The sequence below is a fragment of the Mus pahari genome, chromosome 6 (genome assembly GCF_900095145.1).
Source record: "Mus pahari chromosome 6, PAHARI_EIJ_v1.1, whole genome shotgun sequence".
Classification (NCBI taxonomy): domain Eukaryota; kingdom Metazoa; phylum Chordata; class Mammalia; order Rodentia; family Muridae; genus Mus; species Mus pahari.
Window position 1 is genome coordinate 81,580,786 of NC_034595.1, and position 24,137 is coordinate 81,604,922.

The following is a 24,137-nucleotide window of genomic DNA, read 5'->3' on the forward strand; positions in this document are numbered from 1 at the left end:
TTCTTACCTTTACCTCAGTGTTCAGTGGCTAGGTGCTTTCACAGTTGGAAGTGGAGTTTAGATGTGCTGTTAATCAGAGCATGCCACTGACCTGCGTTTTTACACTAGTTCTCTTTAAAGCCTCCGTTTTGAATGCGGCTGTTTCTTGGGTTTCTTACTTACAGATAGAGATCTGTTGGGCAGAGCAAATCCAGAAACAAGAAGTTTGGGTTCTTTTTAGCATTAAAATTTTTTTTTCAATATATTGAGTTGCTTATTGTTTAGAAGGAGAGTGTAGCTAAAGTACAGCCAACCTCTGAAGATTCAGCTTGTTGCCTGGAGTCATGTACTGATGACAGATACAGTGGACTGTTTAAATGTGTTGCTGAAGACTACAGAGGTTCATTAAGAGGCCATTTACTTCTGATTGCCGTTCTGGACAGTGACCCTAGGATTGTCTTTTTTCTTCTGTACTTAAAAAGCTCTCCTATCCACTTTAGTGTTTAGAAGGTGGGAGGATGACTCTACTTGAGACTTTTTCTGTGTTCCAGCCGTTAGATCATATTCGTTTGGTTTAGTGAATGCTATTTGGTCCTGGTATTGTGCTAGGTTTGGAAGATAAAGTTAATTCAGTCCTTTTGTGGAGCTCACCCCGAGTCCTCTGGCTTCCGCTGCTTTGTCCTGAGAGTCTCGCTCGTTCTGTTGGAAGTCTGTGCTTTGAAGTTTCCTGTGGTCAGGGAGGCTAAGGCTAGTGTCTGCTTTACCATCTTGGGTTCTGAATTTTAGGAAATGATTTGATATGAGTGTCCTTGTTTTATCTCTGCTTAGCATGTGCTAATAAATAAACCTTGCATGTTATTGGATAAAGGACTTTGTTACTTAATTTCTGAAGTAAGTTTTAAAGAGAAAGTTAACATTTATGTTACCCATTAAATATGGAAGATAAACTATTCCTGTGATTCTAACCTATTCTTTGTTGAAAGTCCAAATTCTAGAGCTGAGCATGTTAGCTCACACAATCCCAGGATTGGGAGACTGGGACAGAAGGGGCTTGGATTCAAGGTCAGCCTGGATGTCATAGTTGATGTATTAGTTTTCTGTTGTAACAAGAACGAACAAGGGTAACTTAAGGGTCAAAAAGTTCATTTGAGCTTCTGGTTCCAGAGGGAGAGAGGCATGGCCACAGCTCTGGGTAGCAGGAAGCTGAGAGACCACGCCTTTTATCTCAGCAAAGAAACACAGAGTGAATGGGAAGTGGGGAGGAGGCTTTAACCTCTCAGAGCCACCTCATGGACATATTTTCTCCTCTCTCAGCAGTGTCACTAGTTGGAGACCAAGGGTTCATTTATGCTTTAGCCCGTTAGGCACATTTTTAAATTCAAACTACCAGTACACCAAACAACAAACAAGTAAAAACAACAGTGGCAACTACCATTTATTAACTATTTTAGGCAGTAACTTATCAGCACCCAATGAGGACTCACAAGGAAAGCTCTTAACTCCCTCCTCAAGGTTAGATGACTCACATAAGTTATCTTTCCAGAGCACGAATAGGGCGGTGAAATGTGGAGTGAGGGAAACAGGAGGGGCCTGAAGAGCAGCAGCACATCAGTGTCCTGAGGAAGTCCCAGACTGCAGCTGCTGCTCAGATGAGGACTTGGTTCCATGCAGCCTGGGAGAATTTCCCCTCTTAACACAGGAGACAGTAGTAGTACAAACTTGAGCTTCTAATTACTTGATTTTTTTTCCCCATTTAACAATAAAAGATACTCTCTTGAAGGGAGTAATATAGTATTTACTACTACAAACTTTAATCTCAAATGGATTGGATGGACTTTTAAACTGGTGGGTGTGTGTGTGAGAGATGGGGGGGGATACTTAAGTACCTGAATGTATGGATCTTTACATGCCACAGAACATCGGTTCCTTTGAAAGAAACTGATTTCTATTAGTGTTAGGACTGCTTTATTTTGTTCTAAGTCTTTGCCATCACTCTTAGTACAGATTTCCAGTTTTTATTTATTTATTTTTAGTAGAAATTTTGCTAAGAAGTATTTTTTTGTTGTATTCTTCTTAGAAAGGGTTTCTCTGTTAACAGCTCTGGCTGTCTTGGAACTCTGTTTGTACATCAGGCTGTCCTTAGACTCACAGATCCACCTGCTTCTGCCTCCCAAGAGCTGGGATCAAAGGTCCGCACCACCACTGCCTGGCAGGAAGTTATTACTTAAAATACCACACTTAGATGTTTGCTGGTGTCTGAAGTGAAGCTGTTTTTGTTTGAAAAAAAATTTTAAAAATACTTTGTTGCTTTTGCTATGTGTGTATGTATGTTTTGCCGCCCCCCCCCCCCCCCCGTGTGTGTGTGTACTACACAACTCTTGGTACCTGTAGAGGCCAGGAGGAGGGGGTCAGATACCCATGAACTGGTTATTATAGTAGAGTATGTTACAGGTTTTCATGTGGGTGCTAAGATTTGAAGCTGGGTACTCTGGAAGAGCAGCTAGTGCTCTTAACTACTGAACCAGCTCTCCAGTCCCTGAAGTATAGCTGTTTTAAGCTGAAGGGGTCCCTTTCTCCTTGTGTAGAGTGTGAATTAAAGTAGTTCCCATGTGTTTTACTGGCTCCTTAATTCAACTTAAGAGTCCTCAAAAGTTTAATTCAACTTAAGAGTCTTCAAAAGTTTAAAGACACTCCCCGAGCAACTTTGTATTGTTGTGGGCTCAGAGTATTTTTGTAATAATGGGAACTGGTATTTTCTCTTGTGGTTACCCAGACCAAATAGCTGGCAGTAATAAAATAAAGTAGGACTTCTCATTCATTCATTCATTCATTCATATTTTTATTTTATATGTATGGGTATTTTGCCTTCATATATGTCTCTCTAGTCCAGAATTATTTCTTTTAGCTCTTTTCAGAGAGTTTGGAAACATACACAGAGGGGCTTCTTTATGGCAGACAAAAAGCAGACAATGAAAGTGGCACACAGGAAGAGGCCATGGTGACAGAGACCCCACAGGGACATACCTCTAGTGTCTGTCTCTGCCTTTCCCTTACTCTCTAAAATGTTATCTTTCCATTCCTGATACCAGTCTCTGGTGGTGCCTTAATACACCCAGAATGCCCTCTATTTGGTCCTTGGTCTACTCTGAATCCAGTCAGGTTGACACTTAGTTCATCTGTCATGTTGACATTAGTTCTTAAACTTCCTACCTTGGTTTCCCTATGGTCTCTGCTTTCTGGATAGAAGAGTAGTTGGAACATGACTGCCTAGGTATTTGTGAAAAATAAAGAAACGTGAGAATCGTTGGTAAAAAGATCCCTTAATCTTTGTTTTTCCTGTTGTTTTTTATTTGTGGTCTTAAAATTTTATTTATTTTTGAGTAGAGTTTTTTTTTTTTTTTTCTTTTTCTTTTTTAAAAGGCAGGGTTTCTCTGTGTAGCCCTGTCTGTCTTGGAACTCCCTCTGTAGACCAGGCTGGTCTTAAGCTAAGCAGAGATCTGCCTGCTGCTCCCTTCTGAGTGCTTTAAGGCCTGAGATAATCTCATTCTTTTGGTACTCAATGTTTCCCAGGCTGACTTTAAAATGATAGCAGTTCTCTTACCTCAGCTAACCAAGGGCTGGTCTTACAAGCATGAGCTAGCTGAAGTTTTCTAATCTGTAGAACAAGTGACTATTTTCTTTTTAGGATGTTGGTGATGGAAATAGGGTCTTATGTAGCTCGGGCTGGTCTTACACTTGAACTCATTCTCCTGCCTTTACTTCTAAATCCTACTGAGCTAGGCATTGGCAATCACACTGAGCTAAGATTCCATATTTTATATATCTAGAATAGTTTAATAGTGTAGGCTACCATCTCATTTCTGGATTAAACAATGCATTTAGGTAGGTAGCTCTTCATCCTTTAGAAAAATAATTATCCTTGGTGATTGTTTGTTTGTTTGTTTGTTTTTTTGTTTTTTCAAGACAGGGTTTTTCTTTATAGCCCTGGCTGTCCTAGGACTCACCTTGTAGACCAGGCTGGCCTCGAACTCAGAAATCCGCCTGCCTCCGCCTCCTAAGTACTAGGATTAAAGGCGTGAGCCACCACGCCCGCCGGTGATAGGCTTTAAATATGATTGAGAAATGACTGTAGAGATGGTTCGTTGGTTAAGAGTTCTGGTCGCTGTTCCAGAGACACAGGTTCAGTTCCCAGCACTCACATGGCAGCTTACAACCACCTGTGACTCACTTAGTTCTAGGGGATCTAAAACTCTCACATGGAATACATGCAAGCAGAAATGCCAAAGCACATAAAATGGAAATAAATCATGAAAAAAAATGAGGTTGGGAAAATATTCTCTCCCTGTATGGAGTGATAGAGTCCTTCTCTAGTCACCAGAATTAGACTTTAAATGATGATTTCAGATACCAGAAATTAAAAGAGGAATAATAGTATCTCTGAATGTGAGATAGCAGGTTTGGGGGACAGGGTCTCACTATGTAGTCCTGTATGTCCGCTGCCGCCCCCCCCCCCCCCCCCAGTGCTGGGATTAAAAGCAGATGCCACCACATAGACTTAGAGGAGGGATGATTTGATAGTGATCCAGGAAACTGCTTACTCAGAGAAAGTAAAACTTGGTCTGTTAGAATCAGCGTAGAGCCCAGGGCCCTTAGCCAGTGTTTGTGTCTGTGCTTCAAACATTTATCTTTGGACTTTGCTTCTTTCTATCTCTAAGAGATGTTGAGTAAGAGTTTAGTTTCTAGGACTCTCCCATGTCAGAGATTGCTGGAGTTTGATCTTACGTAGAAAAAGAATGGTTAGTCTTTTTGGAGGAGAGAAGAAAAGAGAAATATGCCAAAGGACATTTAAGAATGATTTGTTATTCTAGAACTTTTTATTGGACATCCCGACCACCCCACCACCCCCAGGTCCCAGAACACCCCACAATAGGGTTTCTTGTATTTCAGGCTAGCTTCAACAAAGTGTAATTTTGAACAGCCCAACAAGTTCTTATGAGTATAGCTGTATGCCTGCATGAGCTTATATGCACTGTGTGCATGCAGGAAGGAGGGGAGGTCATGGAAGTTGAGGGTGTCAAGCTATCATGGTGGTGGTGGGAACCAAACCCAGGTAGGTCATCTGCCAGAACATTGAGTGTTCTTCACTGCTGAGACACCCTTTCCAGTCCCAACCTCTGATCCTACTGCTTTCATCTCCAGAGCGCTAGAATGATAGGTTTGAACCACTATAATGTTTGTGTGATGCTAGGCTGCATATGTGCTAATGTATGTAACTGCCAACTGAGTTACAGTCCTAGCCCTCCTTGGGGTCTTCTAAGTGACCCCTTCACCTTTCAACAACTGATTGGAAATGTCCATTGGGATACATGGGTTGGGTTGGAAGCAAAGTGGGAATGGCTCAATATGTTAAATTATTTTCCATTATGGTTGACATTGTCCTGTTGGAATAGAAAGGCGCCCCCCCCCCCCATTTTGGCCCTTTGAGGCAGTTTCTCTGTGTAGCTCTTGTTGTCCTGGAACTCAACTTTGTAGACCAGTCTAGCCTTGAACTCAGAGATCCACCTACCCCCACCTCCCGAGTGTGCCACTACTGCCCAGTGTTGAACTATAAAGTATTGATCAGCTAAAATGGCTTGTGAATCACATTTCTGAAAGGGACTGCTATTGAAGTTGGCAATTCCTTTTAAGTAGAGGTACATAAAAACAGTTCATTCAGTTGACTACAAAATTGATTGTTGGAAAGGAGACATGTTGTTGCTCAGACAGTAGTAAGTACAGTAAGACCCCTGCTCTCTCTGTGATAATACATTTCTACCTTTCATGCTTTTCTTTTGGCTAAAATGTTAGTTTTTTTTTTTTTTTTAAAGAAAGAGAAGCTGTTCGGAATAGTGTTGCACAGTTCCAGCAGTCAGGAGTTGGGACAGCTAAGGAAATGTGGTCATGTAATGTAGCAGGGTCTCAAGGGCAGTGTCTTTCAGTGCAGCCTAGGCTCGCCTTTTAACTCACAGCAATATATCTACCTTTATGTTGGGATTAAATGTGTGTGTCATCAAGGCAGGCTCTTAGTATTTTTTTTTTTTGTGTGTGTGTGTGGGGAGGAAGAATGCATATTCATACACTTGATTTGAGAGTAAACCAACTACACATTTACAACAGTAAATGGCAGCCTCCAATACCATATTTATAATGAAACAATCAACAGCATTATCTGTGACTCTTCCTTTTGTTTTGCTTTGTTATTTGAAATAAATCTTCACTATGTAGTCTAGGCTGACCTTGAACTTGTGTTCTTTTCTATTTTGCTTGGAAAATGCTGAGTTTATAGGTATGTGCTCTGTGTCTGACTTGTACCCCCGATCCACCCTTCCTTTACCTGACTTGTGTAACCACATGTCTTCCGTCCCCCTCCCCCCTTTTTTAAAGATGAGGAAAGGAAGACCAACTAAGGTTGTAAGTGTCAATACTGCATAGATTCATTCCATTTTATTGGGCACAGAAAAAGAAATATGTTGAACAAATAAATTTTATTTATTTTGGCTATGTTTATCATTTCATAGATCTGATTTTCATGATGGTCCTGTGATGCTAGGACTTTTTTGTTTGTTTGTTTGTTTTTTGAGACAGGGTTTCTCTGTCCTGGAACTCACTCTGTAGACCAGGCTGGCCTCAAACTCAGAAGTTCTCCTGCCTCTGCCTCCCGAGTGCTGGGATTAAAGGCGTGCACCACCACGCCCGGCTAGGATGATTTTTTTAAAACAGATAAGCAGCAGAGACCGATGTGATCATGTTCCAGCTGTTCAGACCCAATACATCCCTCTCAGTCCTTCATGTGGAGTCTTATTCTTTCAAAGTTTAGCTCGTAGTTGTGCTCGCTCCTCCATGAAGCTTTCCTGCTGTCTCACCTGCTAGAAGCCATAGAACGAGTTCAGCTTTCAGGGGATTTCTCCTGTTCTTAGGCCCCACACTTGTCATCTAGAATTCCAGTTGGGTTCAGTAAACAGCTGCAGCACTTAGATGCCTTTCCTGCTCTCAGGGTTGTAAAGATGTGAGGAAGAGGATGAATAGCAACAAAACTGAAAATCTGTCTCTCTTGCAGATAGTTAGGGCAGAAGCTCTTCAGCACAGGTACCTGTGATCAACATTGCTTCTGCCCTACAAGCTGAATCTGATATGGAGACACTCTGATTTTGAGCCAAAGATCTACTGTGGNGCCTTGGCTGGCATCACAGCTGCACCCGTATCGTCTCTGCCTCATCAGTCCTGGGGGACTGTAGCTACACCCTGCCATATGATGCCAGGACAGTAGTCATCAGTCCTTCGGGACTGAAGCTACACCCTGCTATATGCCTCCAGGACAGTTGTCATTAGTCCTTCGGGACTGTAGCCACACCCTGCCATATGCCTCCAGGACAGTTGTCATCAGACTTTTGTAGAACTTGGTTAAGAGGCTGCTTTCCNTCTCATCTATTTTATTTATGTGGCAGACATGATGGTATTTACAAAGTTGGTTTACTTGTACTCTGTTGCCTGCTCGGGTGTGCATTAAACTATGATGTGTGTAATTGTTTCTTTGCTGTCTTTTTCTCTTTTTTTTCTTTTCTTTTTAAATTTTGAGACAGGGTCTCACTGTGTAGTCTTGGCTGGTCTGGAACTCAGAGATCTGCTTGCCTTTGCCTTCCCAGTTGCTGGGATTAAGGGTGTCCAGAATGCCCAGAAAATCTTTCTCTTTTACAGTAAGTTTGCTGTAAGGAATCCGAGAACATCAAACTTACTTCACTAATTTTTGATTTGTCTCATAGCACATAGAGACACATAGAGAAAGTCTTTTCTGTTGATATTCCCTGTGTAAATAGCAGCCACACTTTGGAGCTAGTCATTTATGAGGATGCATGAAAAGGGCACTCCTTCTCTAGCACAGAGACAGACCCCTGTCGCTCATGCATAAGTGATGAGAAATACTAGAGGCCAACCGGTAGTGTGGATGGGTTGGATGTCATATTCTTCACCTCTTAGTTATTTGCTTGGAGTTTCAGGATCTAGAGGTGTTGGTTGTAGAATGTTTGTATACTAGGGTCTCAAGAGAGATTGTGTTGCTTTTGATACAGACCCATTTAAACAAGAATATGATTGGAACACATCATTTATGCATCAAAAAAGCATGCCACTTCATCAGTAGGTAACTTGATAGACAGCAGCATTTTATTGTGTATTTTTCTGGACTGATTGTCTAGTGTTATGAAGATAGTTTCCTTTGTCGCTGTCCCAGTTATTTGAAGTGGGAACATGTAAAGAACGTGCTCAGTGGAGAGGCAGAGAGGTCGGTGTGTTACTCGTTTCTAGGTTATTTCATCCAAAGTGACAGGAAATTAGGGTGCTATCTGTGTCCGGATGTCTCTGAAGGACTTGTTTTATGAAAGCAATGTGTATTTACAGTCTGTTTGAGAAGTTGCTCCTGATGGCTGTATGTCAGTGTAGGCATTGTCAAAGAGCCAGCCTGCAGCTCTCACTGATGGGTGTCCTCCAAATCCCACCTTGGTTTCTCAGTAGTTCACAGTGAATCTCCAGGGCACCTTACTTACTGTCTCTGGATGGATGGAACGTAAGCTGTTTGCATCCTGTTACCATTTGCCCCTGTGCCTCAGATGACTCTATAGAATAGATTTTCATTTAAAATAGCTTAAGTGATGAATTGGCTTCTGTGGTTGCATTCTTGTTCATTATGATGGGCTTTTACTCTTAGTTTGTAATTACAGTACAAGAGTAGGAGAGATGGCACAGTGGTTAAGAGTATATATTCTTGCAGAGGACCTGGGTTTAATTCCCAGTATCCACAAGGTGGCTCACAGCCATCCACATGTAACTCCATTTCTAGGATTCTGACCTCAAGGCACCAAGCACTCACATGTTACACATGCAAAGCACTCACATAAAATGAATAAATCTTTAAAAAAAAGAGAGAAAAATTACAAAAGCCAAAACTTGCCAACAACAACAAAAACAACAACCAGAAAATCAAATCCCAAAATTTGCTTGGAGGGCTAGGGATGTAACTCAGGTAGAGGCTTGCCTAGAGCGGCCCAGTCCCCAGCTGCTGCCCCATATTGCAGTGGGTAGACCGAGTAAAGCAGTGGTAAAGCTGAGAGGCGTCTCCTGGGGCTCCACACCTTAGGTACCCAGCCTCTGACCCCATTTCAAGCAAACATTTCTTTAGTTACTATTGCGTGTGCATGCAGATCTCTGACTTTGGGGCCATTCCAGAGTTGAGTTCTCAGTCAGGGCTATGTAGAGATACCCTTGTCTCCCCCCCCCCCCAACCCTAACAAAACAAAACACCAAGAACCCCAAAAGACCCCACCAAAAGTGGGTTTCTCACTATAGAAGGAACCCATGTTAGCCTTGCAGTCCAGCTTCAGTATCCTGGGTGCTAGGATTATAAAAATGCATTTGCTGACCAACATGTTTTACAAGTGTAAGCAGTTAGATAACACTTTAGAGCACATGATCGAAAGTGCAGGTTTTTTTTTTTTTTTTTTTTTTTTAGGGTGTGGTTGGGTTTTGAGACATGGTTTTTCTTGTAGCCTTGGCTATCCTGCAACTAACTTACTCAGTAGAGCAGTGGCTCTGACTGCATCTGCCTTGTAAGTGCTGGGGTTTCTATTCCTGCACAAACATCATGACCAAAAAGCAGTTGGGGAGGAAAGGGTTTATTCAGCTTACACTTCCATACTGCTGTTCATTACCAAAGGAAGTCAGGACTGGAACTCAAGCAGGTCAGGAAGCAGGAGCTGATGCAGGAGCCATGGAGGATTGTTCTTTACTGGCTTGCTTCCCCTGGTTTGCTCAGCCTGCTCTCTTACAGAACCAAGACAACCAGCCCAGAGATGGCACCACCCCCAAGGGGACATCATCCCCTCTTGATCACTAATTGAGAAAATGCCTTACAGCTGGATCTCCTGGAGGCATTTCCCCAACTAAAACTACTTTCTCTGTGATAACTCCAGCCTGTGTCAAGTTGACACAAAACTAGCCAGTACAACACCTTAGAGGTTTTGTGTGTTAAAGGTTCCTTAATAAGGGATATAAGATAATTGTGTGGGGTTCTTGGTTTTAAATAGTTGTTTCTGGTGTTTTGAGACAAGATCTTTACTAGATTACATTTAGTCTGGAACTTAAAAATGAATGAACTGGCTTGTAGTAAATTTGTGATCATTCTCCTGCCCCCACTTGAGATCTCAGGAGATGTAGGCATACTCTATTGAGTATAACTTCTTGCAGAGTCTTTTTTGCTAGACTCAGGAAACAACAAAAGGTGCTCCCAGGCAAAACATTGGTTTCCTAAGTGTCAGATTGTCTGTAGACCAGCGCTCTGTCTTGCTCTCTCAGTCCTCACCTGTTTCAGTACTTTTCCTTTGTGAGCCTATGGGTTAGGAAGAGATTTGACATAGATTTTCCCTTCTGTCCAGTTAGGACTAGTGTTTGATGAGATATCATAGGGAAAGACAACAAGGTCTGTTTTGCAGATGGGGAGGCAGCACACCTCCCTCTCTCGGTTTATAGATTTGTTTGTGTGTTTGAAGACAGGGTTTCAACTGTGTAGCTCTGTCTATCCTGGAACTCATAGACCAGGCTAGTCTCAAACTCTGAGATCTCCCTGCCTCTCATCCTCTGGAGTGCTGGGAGTAAAGGCGTGTGTTTCCACCACTCTAGTTTGTAGGTCTTAAAGGTGATCTATTATTCACTCAGAGGAATTGGATTATGATATTGATCCCACCATGACCAGAACCACAATACTATTCTGTAAAAGCTGAGTTGTGGGCTATTATTTTCTGAGGAGAAACTGTGGCTCTCATTGGACAGGGTCGCTGGTCAGTGATCCCCGTGCTGATTACAGATGAAGTCAGAAACTGCTTGCTATTAGCATTGGAGATGGGGAAGCCGCTGGGCTGATATTTTAGAGTTTGTTCCAGCTAACTTCTCTTGCTGTCTATCATTGGTGTGGACCTGTTTGTGTAGCTTGTGCTCTTTTCCAGGTGCCATCGGGTTAGTACAGTCTAACCAATTCGTAATCCTTATCACCTTTTTTTTTTTTAAAAAAAAGAATTGTCAGATCTTAATCCTTTACAGCTTAGTTTTCCCTTAAAGTGAATGTTGGAAAGCCGAGCTGTAATTTGTTGCCTTTTGGCTGTAATCTCAACACCTGGAAACAGAAGCAGGAGGATTGCCTAGAGTTGTAAATCAGCTTGGGTTAGTGAGTTCTCAGCAGGCCTGGCTTTACCTGGCTCACAAAGAAAAGAAAGTCTGCTGGCTGGGCGTGCCCCGAGCCTCTGCGCTTTGCTTTGCTTAGATGGTCTGCATCACACACACACACACACACACACACACACGCGCACACACACACACACACACACACACACCCCTCAAATAAATTAAGGCTGGTTGCATTTAAATTTGTAGTGATTGAAGTTAGGTTTGACTAAAGCAAAAGCTTGTCGACTGCATGTTTGTGACAGTATGTTGGCTTGTGGGGATGCCATACCTCATGCTGTGAATAGAATTACCCCCAGAGATGTGTTTGCTGAGTTTAAATGTCTCTTGAATCTTTATTTTGTTTTGTAATAAAGTTGTTACTTAGCTCTGAAGGTTGACTGATTATAAAGCTGAAAGTGTTAACACTACATGTCCCTCAGCACGCTCCAGGAAAGGCTACTTATTTTGAATGTGGAAGGGTTTAAGCCAGTGTATGGGAGAACATGAAGTAGATAGAACTAATTAGGGTTTCTCTGTATAACCCTGCCTCTTGTCTTCCAAGTGCTGAGATTAAAGATGTGGACCACCACCCATGGAGAAGTTCTTAAAACAAAACACAAGAGTTGAAAATACACACTTCCACATAGTTGTGATTGGATCTGGTCCACACTGTATAACAGATCCAGACAGGTCAGAAGGCCATTGTTTATGTCTTACAACTTCATAAGGTCTCGTCCGAGCTGCGTGTATGATTTCTACCAGTGCTGAGTGTAGGCCCAACTTTATCTGAGAAGGATCTTCTTCCAAATTCATGTGGTTGATATCAGGATTCAGCCTCTTAGAATGAGGACTTCAATTCCTAGTGCATTGTTGGGTAGAGATCTCTCTTGATACCTTGCCAGGTGGGCCATTTTCTGGTACAGTTCACAGCATAGCAGCTGTCTAAAGTGAACAAGCTGGGCAGGGGTGGTGGTAGGGGCAAATAAATAAAAGGAGTTCGTGGCACTGTAGATGTTGTGACCCCACAGCCCCCCACCATCAAGATCCACTTTACACAACAGTGGGACTAGGTCATTTGGAGTCAGTCCGGCTGCTTTTCGAAATTGAGTACAAACAGAAGATTTTACAGTAAAGGGAGAAAGGCTAGGTTCTATGTGAACTCAGAGATATTAAAGACTTAACTAAGCTTGCTTTTGACCTTCCCCAGATCCCTTGATTCAGGGATTGCCTTCACTCTTTGTACCCTGCCTGGCCCCAATCAGCATGCTGTACTCTGCTCTCCCACCTTGTTTTATCTCTTGGGAACTTGCCCAAATAGTGTCTGCTGTTCTCATTGATAACAGTTAGCTGACTTCCACTTCATCTGTATAAGGAGCTCTTGCACTGTGGGAGTTACCTCTAACATCTGTTTAGTATTTGTTTTCTATTTTTAGTAGCAGGAGAACTGGTTGACTCTTGGTGAGCTAGGAACATATTTTTGATGTGTTTCTTTGAGGCTTGATGCATGCTGCTAATAGAAAGTAGACTATTCACTTTAACTTTTTATTTTTGTTTCATTATTTGTGTGCATATGTGTGTTTGTGGATTTGTGTGTGTGTGTGTGTGTGTGTGTGTGTGAAGGACAGCATGTGGACTTGGTTCTCTTCTAATATGTAGATTTCAGGGATGGACTCAAGTAGTTAGGTTTGGAGGCAAGCACCTTTGTCCTCTGAGACATCTCACCAGCTCTAAAAATCTCCATTTTAGAAACGTGCCACATGCTTGCTCTACTGCTTCCCCTTTGAAGGTGTGTCTTGCGGCTGCTCTCATCTGCTTGCCTGCACTTGCTACTTTGCATGTTATGACAACCTAATAGACTGCAGTTAACAATGTCAGAATCCCACAAGTCCCCTTTAGCCCCTTGAGCTCAAAGATTGCTACTTTTAGTTACCAACTTGATAAATTGTAACAAGACTGTTTATATGTTGAATCTGATACTTGTCCAGGCTATTCTTGAGTTATGCGATGTGAAGAAGGACAAAGGTTGAAAAAAGAAAAAAACAACAACAGCATAGGACTGGTTTTAATTACTTCTGCTCTATACACCGTTTCATAGACAATAAAATTAACCAGTAAGAGATGTGGACTCTTGTACTAATATTGTTGCTCCTTTTAGTATGCATAGAGGGTCCTAAGTTGGGACTACTATTTGGTCTCACCCTCTTCAAATAAGAATTGAGAATGTTGTCATTTAAAAGTAGGATGTTGGGAGAGAGTTAGTGAGTAAGGAGGGAGAGTTAGTGAGTAAGGAGGCTTTATGGAGTCTTTGGATAGGTGGCTTACACGATGAAACGGGAAAAAAAGGGAAAACAGGAGTTCTTTTTAGTTTATTTTATGTGTATTGGTATTTTGTCTGCATATGGGATTGTAGTCACAGACAGCTATGAGCTGCCATGTGGGAAGAGGAGTTTGTTTATGTGTGTAAGTGATTTGCCCACATGTGTGTCTGCTGCTTGGCACCCGAGGTTGTCAGAGGAGAGCACTGGATCTCCCAGGACTGGAGTTATAGACACTTACAAATGGCCAAGTGGTTTCTGGGAATCAAACCCAGGCCCCCTGGGAGCTCACCTAGTTATTGTAACAGCTGAACCATGTTTCTAGTACCCAGAAGTTTTTTTTTTTTTAATTGACCCTTGTATATTAATAATTCTCAGTATTTCTTCTGGAATTTGACTATGATTTTGCTAATGTCTGATGCCACTGAAAACATTTCCAAGAAGCTATTTGGTGGATAATGTGCTTAGTTCTTGCTCATGATGCTTCTGATGGGAATAGCCACTGAAAAACAGGTTTGGCATCAGAAAAATGAGACAACGACCAAGGGCAGTTTAATAGTAGTTCCCAGGGCACATCAGAATTATCTAGTCCAGGGATTTCTGGCTCTTTGCTTAGTTTTATTCGGTCAACCTGTTTCTCCCTCTCTTTTTACCTCTTCCTCCCAACCCACTCTAGTTAACAGACCCCAAATACATCAAGGAAGAATTGGTTGATGACTTTTTTTTTTTTTTTTTTTTTGGTTTTTGGTTTTTGGTTTTTGGAGACAGGGTTTCACTGTGTAGCCTTGGCTGTCCTGGAACTCACTCTGTAGACCAGGCTGGCCTTGAACTCAGAAATCCGCCTGCCTCTGCCTTCCAAGTACTGGGATTAAAGGCGTGTGCCACCAACTAATTTGGGCTAATTTGGGACTTTTTTTGAGGATGTGGTAACAGTAGGTTGAGAAAGCAGTAGCGAGGCTGGAGAGCTGGGGTTTGGTTTAGACAGCTTTGATTTCTTTATTATGCTCAGATGTAGTAGCTAAATAGGTTGGAAAGTTAAACCTGTCCAGGAGGAGAGCAGATCTCTTGGGCTTTCATCTGAAAGCTAGAATTCCATTTCTGGTATTACATAAGTCAGATCTTCAGTATGCCTGTTTATGCTCAGAATTAGTGATTATACATTACCTCAAACTTCTGATATCCTGTCTGAGGAATAGTAGTTATTTTAAAAAAAAAAAAAAACTAGAGAAAACAAGAGGGAGACGTTTTATAAAGTCGGTGAACACACCAAGAATTATGGCAGTCTTCAGGAATTTTCCTCTGCAACTACAACCACTGTTTCTTTGAAGTTACTTTAATGATACTATCAAGTATTATTAAACCTAACAGAGGTCAGGAAATTTGATTTTCCTTCTGAAAGTAGATGAATATCTTTTTTTTTCTCTTCAAATCTTAGAATAGATGGATGTGATACAGAGTTAGTTAGTAGAAGTGGTGCCTAATATTCTGTAGCTGGGGTTCATAGCTGTGTTTGTGTTCCAGCTTGAGTAACTTTATGTGCTCAGTCAGTGCATGTGCAGACAGTATTAACTGTAGTAGGTACTCTTGCAGTTAGAACCCTCTTAGCAAGCAGTTAGCTATAATAGGACAATGTTTGTACTCTTAACTCAAAAATCTTCACAACAATTAAGTGAACAATTTTAGATATTGATTAGTGTCCCCTTGTTTTAGGCCTTTCTATGTCTTTTACCAAAGAATAGTGTTCTGATCATAGCTATGTAGCCAAAACACTTGGATTGAAACCCTCAGGGTCCTTGAGCATCTTCAGTACCCTTGTCTAAAGAAAGTGTTGACTGCTGTACTCTCATCCTTTATGAATTCTTTAAAAGCATCTATTATTTTTAATTTGCAGCAGCTCTTGCCAGGTAAAAAGTTTTGGGAAACAGATGAATCCAGCAAAGATGGACCAAAAGGAATATTCCTGGGTGATGAATGGCGAGACAGTGCCTGGGGAACATCAGGTAATCTAGCTCTAGCCTCTCTACTGTGATTTATGCCTGTCTTAGAGCTCCCTTCCTCAGCACTTGGCCAAGTCATGAACTTCAGATCAGTGGCAGAAACACGTGGAGCAAATGTCCTGTCCTATAGTAGTGTAATCGCCACTAAGGAGCTTATATGATGTAATATATTAAAAATAATTAAACAAAATCAAATCTTCAAGTGCTAGTCAAAGGAGAATGGACTCATTTAAAGTGATCATGATTTTAGCTGAGTTTCCCTTCTGTGCTGCTGTCAGCTTGCCTGGAATTGGAAAATCCAAGGCCATACTTTGAACTTCATGATTCTTTTTTTCCCCTTTTTCTCTTGATGTTTTATGCTATATATGCAGTAGTTATCTTTAAATGTGCCTGGGGCCAAATGAACTCACCCAGCACAGACATTCTTGTGATAGACTGCCACTGAAGAAGGCTGGGGAGAGCTGGTAGAGGCAGAGACACCAACAGCAGAAAGAAGCCACAGCTTCTAGGGATGGGGAAAACAGAAAACCCAACACTGGAGAAACTGTGTTCAGGACAGTGCAAGCTGGAGTCCTCAGAAAGATTTGTTGTTGCCAAAAAAAATCCTCAAACAAACAAACCCCAGAACAAGAGAATTTCTGCAGCTTGAAAGAGGTGACCATTGACTTTTCTTCCTAGCTATGTGAACTGCTGTACTCCTCTGCTCTCCTAGCTAGAGGAGGGGTGTGTTCCGTGTCCTTAGCCTATGTAGAATACCAGTGCTTATTGAAAGACTCAAGGGGAGACCTTGGCTTAGCCGACCATGGTGGGTCTCCTGATTCCCAGACATTGGTTCATCATGAGACATCACTCATAATTTGTTTGGGCTTCTGGCTGCACTGTGTCACACTTGTGTATCTTTTTTGTAGATCATTCAGTTTCCCAGCCAATCATGGTGCAGAGAAGACCTGGTCAGAGTTTCCATGTGAACAGTGAGGTCAATTCTGTACTGTCCCCACGATCGGAGAGTGGGGGACTAGGCGTTAGCATGGTGGAGTATGTGTTGAGCTCATCCCCGGGCGATTCCTGTCTAAGAAAAGGAGGATTTGTAAGTTGGCTCGAGGAACTCGTTCCTGTCTCTTTCTTCCCCCTTTCCCCAAAGCAAATGTGCCTGTTGGGTTTCCTAGGTCCTCACAGTGTTATAGGATGTTTTCGAACACTCCCATTGTAGCCTAGAGCTCACCAAGCATGACAGGAGAGGCAAGCTGCACTTCAGAGATGGAAAACTCAAGGTTTGGGTTTTTGTGGGCGGCGGGGGTTCCGCTAGGGGAGGAAAGCACTGGAATCAGTCTCAGTTAACAAGAAAATGTTCTTCACTAGAACAAAAAGTGCAAGAGAGAAGGACTTTCTTTACAAAGAAAGTAGAAGTTGGGTATCAGCGCGAGGTACTTGTCTTACAGGAATGATTGGCTACTACCTCAGAACCTTACAGAGGACAAAGCTCAGTCTTGGGTTTTGCAGGCTAGATGTTAATTTTATGGCGGCCTTAATTGAGCAGCTTTGTTTCCTATGCCTGTGCTGTTGGGGAGCTTGCTTTTTGTTTTGTTTTATTTTGTTTTGTCTTTGTTTTCTGGTTTGGTTTTTAATTCATTGCCACTAACACATATGTATCCTGGCTGAATGGCAGCCAAAGCAGTCTCCTTGCTTACTGCCTCTTCCTGCTGAATCTTAGCATTCTTTCTGAAGCTTTGTCACTGCCTTTCTTGAAGCACATTCTCTATATTATCAGCTTTATAAATGAAGGAATCTTAGGAAATATATCTACTTGACTCTTTCTCCTTTTGTATTCTCTGGCTGATGTTGTGTGTTGCAGCTATCTGCCTGCCTTTCACACCTAACTTGGTTTGTTCTGTACCCTTTTAGTCCTTTTCCCGGATGTCGTTGTGGCCTAAAAGAACCCGGTGGCAAATGTTTGAGATACCTTCTTCCTCCTTGTCATCATACGTTGGGTCCCACCTACACATGCGCTTCTTTATGTGGTGCATTTGTTAGCTAGGTGCTGCCTGCCACTGAAAGCTGGGTACAGTAGTTGGTGTTAGCCTGCTCTCTCTGTGCAGTGCTGTTGAGCATGTTCTTGAGGGCTAGCTTTTTCAGAGCTGACCTGAATGCTTCTGGATCTTTTGACTTAGTTCAGACATAATGACTTGTAAATCAGATAGGGAACCGCTTTTGTGTTCCTTCTCATGGGGCTTCTTTGGAAAGAACGAGATTTATACTTTGGATATGAGGAATGGGATCAAGCCAAATGATTGCTTGTTTGCCTATCTTCTCAAGAGAACAATGGAATTCTGTTTTCTTCCTCCTTCACACTTTTGATTTCTCAAGAGAAAGTACTGCCTTGTAAATACTGCCTGCCACTTTAAGTTATTTGCTGGAGAAAAACTAGTGTGGTTCATTAATGAGTTGCTGCTATGGTGACCAGGAGTCTTGATAACAAAGGCTGTGAATTCTCTGACCAGTTTCTAGTTTGTTGATATTAGGCACAAGAACATATCTGGATTACTGTGAGGGTTGTAGGAGGCAGAAAAGTAATTTGAAGTAAAAGTAGATAAAACAGAAGAATGGAATTATTACTGTCATTTTTTTAGGACAGTTTTTATGATAAAGCCCTGCCTTTGGATTGTAAAGGAGAGTCCCATACTTAGTTGTTTTGGGAGATGTGATTTTTAGGTCTTCATTGTATTGAGCCTCAGGCCAGATGTTCCCCCGGGAAGCAGGACTCCTACAGTCAGATGGTTAATTCTCAGTATCTTCTTTCTTAAGAGGATGTCCATGGAGAATAAACTGTTATTCAATATTTTGACGTCTGTGCCATCTGTAGGTTGGTAGAGGAATACTGATGGATGTCAAGCCAGGGTGTTGGCAGGTGCTTTTGACTGATGAAGGCCTGCCAGCCAGAAAACTGCTGCTTAGCACTGGTGTTGTGTTCTGCTGATGTTAACCTGGGCTTGCTCTGATGCTGGGCTTGCTTTACTGCAGTTAGGATGTCACCTAGAGAAAACTGAATCAATCCAGTTCTCATGATATGCATGCAACATTGGGAAAAGGGGGGCTGTCCCATTCATTCTTTTAAAAACAAAAGAAGTTCAGTGTTAAGTTTGGAGAGCAAGGACAGCGAGCCATCTGTGTCTGGTAGGGGAGTTCTCTACAGAGCACAGAACTCCTGGTGAGGGCAGCTGGGGCTTTAGTCTAGTAAGCCGAGTGGCCAATGATTAATTATATTTGTGGCACAGTGATTATATAGACCTCACAGCAGGTACACAGAAGTTCTTCTTGGATGTGACAGCTGGCAGTCCAGATGTTAACTCTTCAAGTGAAGGTCTCTCATGAAGAAGCAGTAGTTTTATGTTGTCATTGGGATTTCCTTGACACAGCTTGAATAATAGGATTTAGCTCTCTGCCTTCCCTTCCCCATGCTTCCCTGAATTCCTTTTGGTGCTATAAATGCTTCAGGAGTTTTGGTTTGAAATAAGGATTGCTTTTAGGAGCTGGGGCCTGGTATTTTATGCCAGAGAGAGATCAGATGATCTCTGTCAGTTCCAGGCCAGCCAGAGCTTTACAGAGCCGGTCACAGACTAATTAGCTAATTTACTCTGAGGTCCAGCACAAAAGACTCTGTTGTCGCACTTACTGTGGCTGCTAGCTAGCACCCAGCATGTGTATTCCCAGCTGTTAGAATACCAGATTTTAGAATAACCTGAGAAAACTTGAGTCCAAGAGTCAAGTCTTTCTCCCCCTTTTAGCTTTTATTTTATTTGTTCCTGCAGTAAGATACTTTTCTCCCCATCTCCTAGGTTCGGAGGTAGTTACAGAATCATATTTTGAAAGCTCATGGGTGATGTTGCCTATCTAAGGGGACTGTTCTTGGTCCCCTAATTGTCTTCAAATAGGTTGAAGCCTAGTTATTAAGAACAGTGGCTCATGAATGCTACTTTCTGGTTTATCCACTGCAAACATTGGACCAGTGACAACTACTTTAGCTCTGCAGAGTTGTTGGTAGATCCTCCCATGATGTGTCAAGTGCCTGCTTTCTGACCTGGAGGATACATACTTGTAGCTATTCATTTGGGTCACAACTATTTGGCTTGGAAGGCTAGTATTTCAATTTTTGTGAAACTTGGGATATTATATTACATAGAGAAGCCAGGGCTGTGAGTCCCAACTGGACTTTTAAATTGTATAGTAGGAATAATTACTATTCAAGGAAGTATCATAATATTGTAACAAAGTATATTGATACTCAGTTGTGCACTGATAACAGTAGCGTCATTCTGGGGCTTAGGATTCCTAGGCCATACCCTGGCCTTTCTGAACTAAAATCTGCTTTTGTAAAGACAGGGTGTCACTGTGTAGCCATGACTCAAACTCCCAGTTTTGTTGCCTCAGCTTCCTGAGTGGTAGGCGGCAAATGCTTCCCTACCACACCTGCGTTTGTAACAAGTGAGCCTTTCCCTGCCCCCGTGATTCATGTGTGTTGCATTGTTAGAGTCTCCTTGGAAGAGTAGATTATCAGGGTGCAGCACCTTTAGATTATGGCTATCTCCACAACTGAAACCACATGCTGGAGTTTGCAATGTCAAGCTTATTAAACAAAACCAAACTATTTTTGAGGGTTTTCTAATAAAATCAAACATCACTTCTTGCCTGTAAGATAGGTTTCTTTTTTCCTCTTAAATATCACTGCAGGTGCCCACTGCTCTTCCCTTTCTGCACAGCAGGATTGGGTGACTGTGACCATGCCTGTGTAGGTAGGCGATGCTTCACAGGATGCTTCTCTCAGCCCTTGCTCCTTCCTGCTGAAATGAGTGCCAGTTCAGCTGGGCCCTTGTCATGCTCTTACATCATTTTTAGAGGTGCATAGCATGATAGTAGCCCAGAGTAGGTGAAATGTATAATGGCTGCATCTTTTCATACTGGTCTTCTAAAAACAAGTTTGTTTTTTTAAATTTCTTTCGAAGATATTGTAATTTTAAGGATTGCCTCATTTAATCATTGGAAAAACCCATAATTATGGCAAATGATTTATAGATGAAAAAAAAAAAAGGGTTCAGAGGCAAAGTTGGGGTCTTGCATTCAAGCTTTGTTTGCATTTCTTCAGTTTTGCCTGGGATGGCTTTTGCTCTGCTATGTGGCCTCTAAAGTTTGAGGTTGTGCTCATCAGCCAAATGGCTGCTCTAGAAAGACCACACGATTATGTACTTGTATTGGTAGTGTTTCAGACCCCTGCTGTGTGCATCTGTCCTGCTGTATTTTTATGTGTATACAATAAGATTCTTAAGTTTCACAATGTAGCATTTCATTGCTGTTCATAACTATTAAAATTATCCCTACTTTATAAATGAGAAAACTAAGACTTAGAGAATAAATGATCAAAATCCTATGGCCAGTGTTACACATAGAACACAGAATAGATTCAGTATAATTGTATTAATACTTTCTGAAAGACCTCATAACTATAAACATCCACCTTACATATTATTAAAAACCACAAAGATGCCATACACACTTTTTATACTCCTTATCTATTTTTCCCCCAAAATTGACTTTTCTTTTACATATATGGGTGATTTGCCTACATTTTTGTTTGTACAGTGCATGCATGCCATGTCCCTGGAGTTCATAAGAGGATGTCAGCCTCTCCAGGAACTGCTTGATCTGCCATATAGGAGCTGGGATTGAACACTTGTCTTCTGTAGGAGCAGCCAGTGTTCCACTTTTCTGTTTTAGGTTCTTCACAAGATGTTTTCTTCCTTTCCTTCCTTTTAAAAAAATGAAAAGACAAGGTCTAATATAGGCCTGGAACTCCCTATGTAGCCAAGAGCCTTGAACTCATGGTAACTCTCCTGTTTTATTATCTGAGAACTGGGGTTACAAGTTTGACTCCTCTGCCCAGTACTGGGTATAGCTCTAGCTATCTTGGAATTCACTCCATAGACCAGGCTGTTTGTAGAGATCCCCTTGTCTCTGCCTGGGCACTGGGATTAAAGGAATGCACCAACACCTGGCTCAGAGACCTTTTGGTGTTCTCTGAGACAGGGCCCCTCACTGTAGTCCTGGCTGGCTTACTGCTTGTGCTGGGAACTACAGTAAAAACCCTTTTTATGATCTTGAACCCAAGGCTGTCTTTCCATAGCAGCTGACTTCTCAGTCTGATCTTGGCATAATTTACATGGCAGACTGGATTGCCTGCTATTTTTGTTGCATATCTTTGTTTGTTTGTTTGTTTTCGAAACTTGATTTCTCTACATAGCTCTGGCTGTCATGGAACTTGCTCTGAAGACCAGGCTGGCCTCGAACTCTGTATATCTCTGCTTTTGCCTTTCAGTGCTGGGATTAAAGGTGTATACCACCACAACCTGTATGTGTACTTGTTTTAAATGAACTTTTTTCTTTTTAAAAATGTGTATGTGCATATATATGTATATATACCCACGTGCTGAGGTTATAAATGTTTTCCACAAACTTCTTCAAGATGAGATGCACCAACAAAATCAATAGGCAGAAAGAGTTACCAGTGCTCTGCCAAAAGTTTGATACTTTGATAGGGGGAAAAAGTCAGGTAATAAGCTGTCATAATATAACATACAGAGCTAGTGAAAACCTCCCATCTCAGGGAGTGTTTTGAAAACCTTGCCCTTGGCTGTGAAATTGATAGTGGCTGTGTTCTTAGTGCAGACCAGTGGGCATCCGGATAGGCTGAAGAGGTTCATGGGAAGCCTTGTGAAAGTCAACAAGGAAAATGCTGACTGGGAGCCCTCCAGTGACTATGCTCACCAGTCCCGTGCATGCTGGAGGACCTTTGTGCTGCTGCTTTTCCCTGTCCTGGGCAGTTTCATAGGCACAGTTTTGAACTCTTTGAGAGATGTTGGAGTTGGACAGATTTTCTTGATACATGGCCTTGATGTATAGACTTACAGAGATTGTTCATGTGATTCTTCTTGGCCATTGACATTAATGGTTTTCTTTGCTACTACAGTCATAGTCTCACCATCTAGACTGGGGTAAGATGATAAAGACAAGAAGAAGTTTCTTTTTGGCAGTTCAGTTTCCCAGAAGGTATTGACTCTCACCATTAAACAGCTCTTGGTCATATTTATTGAGCTTCTGCTAGACAGTGTATTCATCTTTATAGTTGCAGCTATAAAACTGAAAACTCTTACTTCTGTCCTTCTCTCTGCATTGTGGAGGTTGCTCCTGTTTCTGGTTTTGTATAAGCTCTTGGCCTTCAGAGCCTTGTCTTCCCATGTCTGTGCTGGGTGTCAGAGCTCTCTTCAAGTGCTTCTCTGTTCCTAAGCTGCATGTTGTAGAAAAGCAGTCTCCAAGGCGCATCCTGTGGCAGGAGGCCACTGTTGGGCTTCATTGTCTTGATGCTACTTGAGGCCGAGCTGTGTATTTAGTTCACACGCAATCCTACTTTCATATTATCCACAAAGGCTTTCTTTTTCTGTGTGTATTTACACAGAGAATAGCTTTAAAAGGAAAACTGGCTCTGAAATAGCATCCTACAGTTAGTTCTAAGGTTGTCAGGGCTCCTGTATTGTAGTTTCTGATTGTGATTTCTTACCCCTTTGGAGAGCTTATGTTTTCTCTGTGCAGCCTGACCATTTCTCAGTGGGTCTGCTCACAAGACTAACTGCCTGCTACTCTGTGTTCCACTAAGTCCTACTGGAGTCTAGCTGGTGATTGGAAATTTGTCGAAGAAGTGCTTGTCTTATGTCCACTGGGCTTGCTTTGTACCAGGAACTTTAGTTTGAGCCATGTGCACTTGTTTCCATGTTAAAGCCTGAGTCCATGGTGGAAACGACAAGATTGCTTCTCTCAGTTTATAATAGCTAAAGTTACTTAGTGCCCCACAGTGCCAGGGTCTGCAAAGCTCTCTGCCATATTGAGTCCACAGATCTTGCCTTCCTTTTGGACATTAAATATGAATATACCTAGGACTTATGCTGGGTGCTACTAAGAGGAGACACATTCACATTCTTTAAAAGGCAGGACCTGAATATATCTGGGAATAGATCTGTGTTTGAAAGTTTGAAACATTTCAGAAATAAATTCTCTGTGTAAAATGCCCCCAATTATATCATTAAAACTAATTTGTAGCAAAATATGCAGGTAATGGAAGATAAGAGTTTTTAGAGTGTGCTTCCTAAAAGGAAAATTTAATTTGTTTTGAAGCATCTTTTTAAAAATGTCAGTGTCAGCTGGGTGTGTGGTACACACTTGTAATCTCAGCATTTAAGAGGCTGAGGTAAGAGGGTTGCCAAAAATACAGGCCAACCTGAGCACTATATGTAGTGTGTTCCAGTCTAGCAAGGGACAGCAAAAACCTGACCCAAAAAGCCAAAACAAAACAAAAACAACCAGACAAAAATGAAAACAAAACAAAATACAGAAATGTCAAGGACTTGGTGCAACAGGGTGAAACTGGACGGTAGTACAGTCTGGCAAGGTCAGGGGGGTAGGTCCAAATGGTGTCAGCCCGCGTTAAGTTTCACAGTTAGAAGTAAAGGAGGAAGTCCTTCCTTCCTTCCTTCCTTCCTTCCTTCCTTCCTTCCTTCCT

General features: G+C 41.9%; 1 protein-coding gene across 14 annotated transcripts in view; it reads left to right on the top strand.

The window, feature by feature from the left end:
* Pum1 (pumilio RNA binding family member 1) overlaps positions 1-24,137 on the top strand; it is a 117,430-nt gene that overhangs the window by 38,959 nt on the left and 54,334 nt on the right. For 8 of the 14 annotated variants that reach the window (XM_029539984.1, XM_021201301.2, XM_029539986.1 and 5 more), the window contains exons 4-5: positions 15,433-15,541; positions 16,447-16,625. The exons of 5 other annotated variants lie outside the window; for them this stretch is intronic. In XM_029539984.1, the coding sequence (XP_029395844.1) occupies positions 15,433-15,541; positions 16,447-16,625 (288 nt within the window). The remainder of the gene's footprint in view (positions 1-15,432; positions 15,542-16,446; positions 16,626-24,137) is intronic. One more of the 14 variants, XM_029539985.1, reaches the window with a different exon arrangement.